The 10,649-nt window shown below is 39.1% G+C and overlaps 1 protein-coding gene across 1 annotated transcript; it reads left to right on the top strand.

Moving 5' to 3' along the window:
• Positions 1–521: 521 nt before the first annotated feature.
• On the top strand, positions 522–7,648 carry LOC130010478 (luciferin 4-monooxygenase-like). The gene is made up of 5 exons (XM_056100708.1): positions 522–1,233; positions 2,552–2,649; positions 3,173–3,317; positions 4,541–4,789; positions 6,058–7,648. The coding sequence occupies exons 1-5, from the start codon at positions 1,092–1,094 to the stop codon at positions 6,177–6,179; spliced, it is 756 nt and encodes a 251-aa protein (XP_055956683.1). The 5' UTR covers positions 522–1,091; the 3' UTR covers positions 6,180–7,648.
• The last annotated feature ends 3,001 nt before the right edge of the window (positions 7,649–10,649 follow it).

Genomic DNA, 10,649 nt, shown 5'->3' with positions numbered 1-10,649 from the left:
GGATACTTAGCAAATTACCTAGTGAATAAAATATTTAATATCAGGTGAAAACTTTTAACAATACAATTGAGCAAATGTAGTGTTAATGAAGCAGTATGCGAGAGCCAAACCTGCCCATTGCCTGGAGTTCTTCTGGCTTCAGATGTTATATAAATTAATATGTAATTATTTATTCACACGGCAAGACCATAAAAACCATTAGATGGTTTGGATATTGAGTGGATTCGTAAATTTAAACATTTATTTCCAAAATAATACCTAAAATGCAATGAAATTGAAACATTTTATTATTATTATTATTATTATTATTACATGAATTTATATAGCGCTCCTTTCATGATAAACATGTTCAGATGCGCTTTACAATAAAAATACCATAACACAATGGATAAAAATCACAATATCAATATTGAATATAGATAGGGTTTTAAAAATATGTAGTTCGTGTAAAAATAGAAATATAGAAATCAACATATAAATAAAAACAGTACTTATAAAAAAACCATATCCTTTTAAGCCTGTCCCCTTACTCTGTGTTTGACTCGTGTTTTTTTCGTAATACACTTAACGATTTCCCAGTGATTTTATTAATGCATCCGAACAATAATCATTTTTATTATTCAGAACTCAATAACATTATTATGGCCACAATTTGTATCTCTCCAATTACTCTTAGGGGGTTGGGTGGCTGAATGGTTAGCACGTGCGCGCTGTACCATAAAGTCTGTCATTGAGTCAACTGTCGTGGTTTCGATTCCCCAGTTCTAAGTGACAAGGAGTAGGGTCGCCTGTCCAACCTCGTGGGTTTTCTCCGGGCACTCCGGTTCCCTCCCACTGCTAAAGACCCCTACGCGCAAGCGATTTATGGAAATAAAATTGAACCATATGTTAGTCCCGAAATGACCTAGTCTGTGTCGAGTGGACGTTAAACCCCATTTCTCTCTCTCTCCCAATTACGCTTGATTAACAGGTCTCTAAATTTAACCCGACCCGAATATCCCACATCCATCAGTGGTGTAATATGAGTTATATTCAGCTGTTTATTTATTTGTTTGTTTCAGATCAAACTCATACATGTTGTGCCACCGGTTATGGTGTTAGTAGCTAAATCACCAGAAGTTAAAAAGTATGACCTGACGTGTGTTAGAAAGGTCATGTGTGGAGCTGCCCCTTTAAGTAAAGATATAGAGTTGAAGGTCAGAGATATATTACAGATTGACTTCATATCTCAAGGTAAGGTCGCTTGCTGTGACTGGGAGCGGACATCAAACGTAATAGCTCTACTGTGAATTACCAATCTCGATCATTTAAATAAATGAAATGATATGAAATTGGGTTTAACGTTCTACTGTTCTCCTCTGACTAGGCTAATGGAGATAGGCATTCGTCATACTGTGTGTTATGGTGGCAATTTTGCCAGGACATAGAGCTATGACCTACTGTTATATCGCATTCCAACTGCCCAAGGAAGCTTTTACGTTCGCGCCAATGTATCCACGGGATACCGGTTTTTCGTCCCTTCCGAAAAACTATACGTTGTCCCTTGTCAGTGGGGCACGCCGGAAAATCCCGATGAACTTTCTCGGCCAAGGCAGGATTAAACACAGTATCTCCATGTTAACGAGCCAACGTCTTACTCACTGAGCCACCCAGCTCCTATTTAGATAAACACCCCGTAGTATCGAGACTTATTTTCCAAGTTACGAATCGAGCAGAGTTACCTCCCTTTTCACACGATTTCAAATTGAGCCCATTGATATGAACTGAAACTCGAGATTCTCTCTCCATTGACTTCAAAATGAAATGAAATAGGTTTTAACGTCCTACTTTTCTGTACCACCCGGGTTAATGAAGACGGGCACACACCTTGCAATGTGTTATGAAATTTTGCTCGATTAGCAGTGCTACATCCAAGTCTTTATTTTAAATTTCAATTGTTATCGAAGTTGGCGTACCAAGGACCTCGGTCTATCCGAACAACTTGGCACTGTTCCTTGGCAGGCCAACCGTCCTTCACTACAGACAAAGGGAAACCAACCGTTCTAGACAACCCGAGGAATTGTCTCGGCCAACACCGGGATCAAACCCAGGATATCCTTCTGGTTCGCCAGTAAGCGCCCACAATAGGTCATCATTAACTTCAGTGTTAAATCCATGCGCTTACTTCCCCAAATTCACGTCTGTTTACTTCCATATCCTTCTGCCTCAAAGTTCTTAATAGTAACCAAAATCTGGCAAAATTACGTACACCCAAACTCATCTTCGATTATAGACCAAAACAATTCAACGACAATTGCCATGCAAAAGGTGGGTAAGGGGGTGGGGGCTATATCTAAACACACTTCTATATCTAAACACACATCTTCGCTTCTAGACCAAAACAATTCAACGACAATGGCCATGCAAAAAGTGGGTAAGGGGGTGGGTGGGGGCTATATCTAAACACACTACATTCGACAATCCTGAAATAAGGAGAAACAATTAGGTTATTTATTGGTGATTTTCAGGTTCAGGCTCGATGAGTATTAAATGTATAATTTTTTTATTACAGCCTATGGATTGTCCGAGTGTTTAAATACAAATATAAATACAGAAACACATCACAGAGAAGGTTCTGTAGGCAGAAATTTTGCAGGCATACAGACAAAGGTATTAGGGTACTACTGTATTTATCGAGGTTTAAGACAATATTCCAGACTAAAAGGCAAATAAAGACTCCAAGACTCTACACCTACCGTAGTCTTACCTAAATAATTATATTCGATTAATCCTATCTTGAGTATGACAATCAATTTGTGTTTTTATCTATACCGCCGCCATCTTTATTGTTTTAAAATCATTTTTCACCTATTGCTATGAACTTAATTTTGCTATATTTAAATAGGTATATTTCTTAATATATGTGAATAAAAAAAAGGCGTCCACTTTGTTTAACGGCCCCGGGATGCACCCTTTAGTTGCTGGCTAATGGGCTTCGGTGGCCGAATGCTTAACGCGTCCGCATTGGATCACAAGGTCTGTCATTGAGTCAAGTAGCGTTTTTTGATTGCCCGCTTGTACAACCTCGTTGAATTGAACCATGTTAGTCCTGAAATGACCTAGTTTGTGTCGAGTGGACGTTAAACCCCATTTCTCTCTATATAGATTGTCTATATTATATTTTTTTCTTCAGATCATTGATACAGATACTGGTAAAACTCTTGGTGTAAACGAAGATGGCGAAGTTTATATCCGAGGACATCAAGTTATGCTGGGATATTTGAACGAACCGGAAGCAACATCGGCCATGATTGGTCGTGATGGATGGGTTAAAACGGGTTAGAACTGCATGTACATAGCAAGACCCATTTTATAGGACTAATTAAAACTCATGACCATATATTAACGTTGCCCGTGTCATCCGGGACCCACCCTCCATCTCGCCCACAATTCCTTATTAATGACCGAGAGAGCGCAATTTTATCCATGAGCATTTAAAGATATGTAGTTGGGGGTAGGAATGTGTGTCTTAGTTGTATTCTAAACATCGTACTGTACATTGCGAAGGAAATTCAACATTCTTCGATATAATATTTTAGAGAAATGCTCACATTTCTACCCTCTTGAATTGTGTGTAAACGTGCGTACAATACAGCTTAATACACGCGATTGAAGACGAGTTTGGTATGCCCACATCGAATCTAGTCTCCTTTATTCATACTCAAGATGTTTCATAGCAGACCTGAAAATTGTGTTGGTATTTGTCGTCTTGAAGTTATAGCAGTCGGAAAACCTCAGCAGATTCCAGTACCCTACATCTAGCCTCGGATGTATGACGAAGTCCGCCATTGGAACTACTTTCAAGTTCCCGGATTACTAATGGCGTTGCCCATGATGACGCCTTTAAAGAGTTTTATCATACAAATATTTCAAAGTCTGAAGCTATTTTTCTTTCAAGTTTATCCGATTTTCTTCAAACAAGGACAACTTTGCACTGAAAATTCTACACACGCTTCGAACGACGCAATTATGATTAACTTCTGTTTAAATCGGCAAGTTTTCCGAATAAGTAAACCGGTGCCGCATCGCAATTGTATAGGCGTAAGTGCATATCACTTACCGTCATACAGCCGAGGCTAGATGTAGAGTAACGGAATCTGCCGAGGTTTGCCGAGTGGAAGTTATAGATATGGGAGGGGCGTTGCCTGACAATCTATGATTATTATTGCCCATCACCATAAGAATATATTTTCTATGATTTTAACCAAAAAATAACCAAACTATAAGCTGTTAACAGGTAGCCCTACGCTTCATAACTCCACCCAACCCCCTGAAAAAAGACAATTAAATAGGCAATTAACTATATAACAGTGGGATTATATCTGGGAAGCCATCACATACGGCCATAAATGTAATATGACCGACATTCTGTTGAATATTTATCACATACTAAAAAAGACTGTTTTAGTTGATTTACTTGTCGAGTTGATTATGACCAAGGCGATAATGTTGCCGTGGACGTATATTACCTTATTTGGCAAGCTACTTTTGTATTTTACAGGTGATGTAGGTCATCTAGACGAAGATGGTTTTCTGTATATAGTTGACAGATTTAAGGAATTGATTAAATATAAAGGTCACCAGGTGGCGCCAGCAGAATTAGAGGCTTTACTACTAAAACACCCCGCTATTGCTGACGTAGGTGTTATTGGTGTACCAGATGACGAGGCTGGAGAACTCCCGAAAGCCTTTGTGGTTCTTAAAAATCATTCAAAAGTAACTTCTAGTGATATTCATAATTATGTCCAAGGTATGGATAATATTAAACGCCCACATTTTTCTTTCCTGATATATATCACCATCAAAGTATTTGGACGGTGATAAGAATTAATATATCATTGATGGCATCACTGATCATCGCCGCTGTCGGTCCAACCCTTACTATCAGCCCATTCAGTGTCTAGTTGTACCGATGGTACGGAAACCAAAGTCTCGTGTACACACTGGCGTGTACGAAAAAGGACTCTTGATAGTTGAAAATTGCCCATGGTGTATATCCGTCGGTGCAGAAAAGTAGAAAATGAAATCAAATGGGTTTAACGTCCTATTGTTATGCTCCGACTGGGCTAATGAAGACGGGCATACGCCATACCGTGTGCTATGACGGACAATTTTCCCCGGACAGCGGCGCTAGTCTCTTATATCGAATTCCAACTATCAAAGGATCTTTTACGTGCACCCTGGACCTCGTCGGGCCCTGCGTCCTTCACCACTGACAAGGGGAACCACGCGGGAAAATCGCGATGAACTTTCTCGTCCAACACCGGGAGCGAACCTGCTACCTTCAGACTACCGAGCCAGCGTTTTACCAAATTAGCCAGAAAAATACGACGTTAAGCCCCATTTCATTTGTAATCACACAAGAAAATTTGTTTTGAAATTTGTTAAACTCCTATTCGTCTACTCACAGGGATAGCCGCGATAGCATCATTTATTCTCATTTCGTATTACCCCTAAACCCTGTAATCGCTCAATAGGCCAGTGTTTACAAGCATTTTCTAGAACTCGTCAAAATTATAAACCATACTGAAAGTCAAAGTCATTGATTATTTATGGAACTGTAGGCAACACTTGTAATCTTTCAGATACTTTGTGAAATTTACTCAGCTGGGATTCTATAGAAATTCATTTCAAAACATTAAAATGGCGGCACCATTTATAAAGTGAGATGAAATGAAAATGAAATGAAAAATGGAGTTTAACGTCCTACCGTTCTGCTCCGACTGAGCTATTATGACGGGCATACGCTAGTGTGCTATGAAGGAAATTTTGCCAAGGCAGTGGTACGAATTCCAACTGCCAATGGATCTTTTGCGTGCACGCAAACCTCGGTTTTTCATCCCATCTGAACGATTAGACAGCTGTCTAAAATCCTGATGAACTTTCTCGAACATGCGACCTCCAGGCTAGCGAGCCAGCGCCTTACCGACTTAGCCACCGTGGCTTAAACTATCTATAAACAATAGGGACGACTGAGCTGCTGTCAGACAATTGTATTATTATCTTGTTCTTTTCTAGAAAATGCAGCATTTTACAAGAGACTTAGAGGTGGTATTGAGTTTCTAGAAGAAATTCCCAAGAGTGCTAGTGGAAAGATTTTAAGACGTGTTTTACGGAATAGAACAATACGTAGCAAATAATGATTTAATAAGTTTGTTAAATTAAAATACACATATTATCCTTTATTAGTCCGGGAGCTGGGTGGGATTTGTTCAACATGGAAGGTAAGGAAGATTTGGGATGCTAGTGGAGACCCTAGAAAACCAATTCTTAAGTTGCACTTTAACATGGAAGGTGCATGTTTCACTCCAATCGCATTTGATAGACAGAGTTCAAGAGGAAACTTAGCATTCCGGACATACTGTACCGCTTGTCATTCATTTTGTATCATCATTGGTCACATCTTCTGTTCCTAAGTTCATTAACCACCACAATAGTCATACTTATGTTAGCTGTTGTGAATCGTATGATCATTCCCTACATTCCACACCTTGTTCCAATGTCGCACCTTTCATGTTAATTAAATTTCTAATAAGCGGTCATTCGGTGCAAACCATCATTATTCTCTTCTTAAGTACACTGGCCACCAGAAATTTCATACATAAGTTGATGATAATGATTTCTGATATCATTTCGTACAATATAGGCTTGGTTTCACACCCACACCTTTCATTTTTTGATTAAATTTTAATTACCCATGGGGTTAGTTTTGAGATTATGTCATACCTATAGCTAAAACTTCATATTTTTGCTCCTAAAAACACGAGATAACGGAAAAATAGTTCTAAGCAAAATCGAAAAAATGCTATTTAGCGACCTTTGACTTCTTGTGACAATATTGGGTCTTTAAATCAGGTTCTGGATGACAAGACTGGTTTAATATCTTACAATACTTTTATTCTGCTTCTTATATATCACGTACAAACATCGTAATGTTAAAGACACCCAGAACTAACTTGTATTGAGGGAGCCATGTCCTAGCTTGGCTAGGCACGAGTGTGCCAACTCCCAGACCCTCTCCCTCGTTCCGTTTCCGATCGTGCCCATGGCCTTCTTCTTATGTGACCTTTCCATCAAAAATCACATTCTTAAGTTCTATTTCCTAATTCTGGGCACATTCCTCTATCAAATGCGATTGACGTGTAACTTGCACCTTCCATGTTAAATAAACCAAGTTTGGGGGTACTATGGGAGTCTCCCTCAACCAGACCCACCACTGGCGCAACTAATAATTATAAGAGATTAACGATTGGGTGGATTTATTTAATCCCTATTAATGTGTGTTTTTTTTTTATCGGTGTATGGTTTCCTTCCCCTAGTTTTCGATTTCTTGCCTGTGCGGTAACCCTTTCCATCTTGTAGTTATGGTTTCACCTGCTAATTAGTGTTTAATTGTTATCTATATATTGCTATATCTTATCTCGTTAATCTCTTATAATTATTAGTTTGATCTGCTAAATTCAAATAATGTCTAATTGTTATCAATACATTACAGTATTTCATCTTGTTAATCCTTTGTAATTGTTTATCCATATTATTACTTCTCTCATCTTGTTAATTCTTAATTATTGATTAATCTGTTACATTGTTTCCAATTGTTAACTATATATTGCACCACATTTTTGTTATATATCATTATTTGCTTGATAACGATATCTGTATCGAAACGTAGCATGTTAATAAATTCAGAAGTAGTATTTCATAGAAGTGTTTTTAATTTGTGAAATCTACCTCTATATGTCTTCTAAGGGTTATAACATCTATATCATTTTTAATCGTCATCCCTCACATTATTCACTATATTATGTTTACTAACATCTACATCATTTTAATCATCAATCCTTATATAGTCGTAGGAAATATCATAAATCAAAATTGTGAAATCCTATTTTGACGTTAATGATGACATCAGCATAAAATTTTTCAAAAAACTCTCTCGACTGATAGAAATTGCAGTGCAGTCCTAAATGGTCCCATTTCTTGTAAAGTCTTGATAGCCTTTCACATGTCCCAAATAGTTTTTATCTTTTTCATATCCGTGCTGTTCTTGTTGTTGCACAACCGGTGAAACGTTCTTGTAGGCGACACCTTAACATTCGCTGCATGAGTCAGTACAGTCTAAGGTTGCCTCACATTCACCTTTACAGCCATTGTGGAAGATTTGTAGGATTGCCTCTGGAGTTGGTGCAGAGTCCATTGTTTTCGGTTCTAATTTGTTTTTCGTTAGTGTCACATCAAAACGCTTCTGGGCCGAATGCACAGCCCTACCCCCCACCTCCATCCACAACTGTACTTGGCAGTACACGCGGATACAGTGATACTTTGTTGCAACATCTGCAGTCGGCGACAAGTTTTGAACCTGGGCACAGGGTAAGCTTTTCAACACATTTTCCTTAAACTTTCTCATCCGTAACTTCTCTAGTGATTCATTTGTACGGCCACAATAAAACACAACAGGGCCATTTCTCCTGTAGAATTAATATCGTCATGTGTAGAGTGTTTGCGGAAGTTCGAGTCCTCTTGGATCTTTTTGAAAGGGGCACTTTTGTAAACAATCTGGACGTGTTACACCCAGCTATGGCCTGTACAAATGTACAAAAGGAAGGTATCGTGTGACCTCACTGACCAAATTGATCTTCCAACAACTAATCTGTAAGTGTGTCCGACCTTGTGAATTTTTACAGCAGAATAAAATTATCTGGGAAATAGACGAATCTCCATCATCAAGTCGCATTATCCTCATTTTTTGGCGTTCAACATTCGCCGTTTTAGGAGAATCACAGACACAGGGCTCCCTTTTTCAAAAGAAATCTGTAGATTGAGCCCCCATCCGAAACATGATATATAGTTTGGAATACTAGTATACACCTTACGTTCATCAATTAGCAGGAAAGTTAGCACATCTAAACGTTGCGACTGATCTCCCGCATTAAATCATGTTTGTTAAACAATGATGTTGGCAGGGGAGACAGCTCATATCGCAGTAGCTCGTCCACATCAAAATCATAACTATTGGCAACGATTAAAAGGCGCTGGAAGAGGACCTGTAGATCCATTGACAATGGTTGACCACCGATATATACTGTCCTCGATTCTATTTGGTCTTTTTTTCAGTGCATTGTGTTCTTCCATTTTTGCTAATATTTTCATCCGAACCTGATTTGCTTTATGTGCATTACAGATAGGTCTATCTATTATTCTTGTAGCGATGCTGTCTGTATAGCTCCTCTCCGTCCTGAATAACGAACAAACCAGAGAGGAACTTATTGTACACATCAGCTTTTGTATACTCTAGCTCTAACAAATCCTGGAGGTGTATATAAGCAGACTTTGCATACACTCGGTGTCTGGCTGCAGCAAAACATGGCAACATTTCTTTGAGAGACCCCAAGTAAAGTTTGAAATTGCCTGTTCTCAGGGCTCTCAGAATTATTTTCAGCAATTCAACCATCCTCATACACCCAGTAGGACTGCTAGCTATTTTAGATGCTCCGTCCTCCAACGTCGCATTAATTCTATCAAACACATCTGAATAACCCGTTTCAACTTAAACCTTATCATTTCGAAGACTGTCAAAAATTCAAGGGCTTCTTTAATGTATTCTGCCTTCATTCAATCATTGTCTCTACATCACTCATGTCATCCTCTACCATAAGACGTAAGTCAAACATTATTGCATTCAGCACAGCATCGACCACCCCACCCCCACAGCCACTCAGCATATGGGTGACAGATTTATCGGCATATACTAGTTCAAACAGTTCCTTCAAGTCTGATGGACTCAAAATGTTATCGATGCATCCAAGAAAGCTCAGTGTGGCGTGAGAACTTCCCAGGAAAAGAACTAATAGCTTCAATGCACTGTTTTCGCCTTCATGCAAAATGATTGTTCTTGATTTCCACCACAGTGGTTTTGAATTGGGAGTCCCATGTCGCCGGTTTTCGTGTGGGGAAAAATCCAACTCGCGTTCGTTGGATCATTGTCAATCATGGGGTGTGGTTTGGTTACTGATACTTTACCAGAATGGTTTCCATGACAGATAGCCTACAATGTTCCTGACCACCCCAGGTCTCTTCTGTCGAAGGGGTCACGAAATTTTCCACATTATACGAGATAGAGAAAAATAGGGTTTAACATACATTTGACACAAACCAAGCCTCTCCGGGACCAAGACATGGTTCAATTTTATTTCAGGAATTCGCTTGTGCACAGTGGTCTTTAGCAGTTGGACGGACCCGGAGAAACCCCACCAGGATGGACAGGCAAAACCACGCCAGTTGACTCAATCACAGACCTTATGATACAGCGCGCACACGCTAACCATTCACCCCTTTATTGTTTGTAATAACTATCTCAATCAGTCTCGACCCAAGATATAACTTTACTCTGGTAAAACTTGCCGGCCATTTATCAGTGTCAGATTGGTTCCTAAGCTCTGCCCCCCTGTGGCTTCTGATTGGCCCGATTTGTTTGAATGAAATGCTGCCGATTTCTTGACAATTAGGCATCGGTTTGTTGATGAGTTACATATTAATGATCCTTGGAACAATTTCCATATCTTGACATCAAAGTTCATTCGAAAACAGCCGAGTTGATAAACTTTTTTAGC

The sequence above is a fragment of the Patella vulgata genome, chromosome 1 (genome assembly GCF_932274485.2).
Source record: "Patella vulgata chromosome 1, xgPatVulg1.2, whole genome shotgun sequence".
NCBI lineage: Eukaryota > Metazoa > Mollusca > Gastropoda > Patellidae > Patella > Patella vulgata.
The sequence above is the reverse complement of the archived record's forward strand: the minus strand, read 5'-3'. Positions and strand labels throughout refer to the sequence as shown.

Coding starts and splice junctions, on each gene's coding strand:
- LOC130010478 (XM_056100708.1), top strand. CDS start 1,092: ATGGTGTTAGTAGCTAAATCACCAGAAGTTAAAAAGTATGACCTGACG. Junction 1,234..2,551: donor GATTGACTTCATATCTCAAG/GTAAGGTCGCTT, acceptor TTTTTATTACAG/CCTATGGATTGTCCGAGTGT. Junction 3,318..4,540: donor TGATGGATGGGTTAAAACGG/GTTAGAACTGCA, acceptor TGTATTTTACAG/GTGATGTAGGTCATCTAGAC.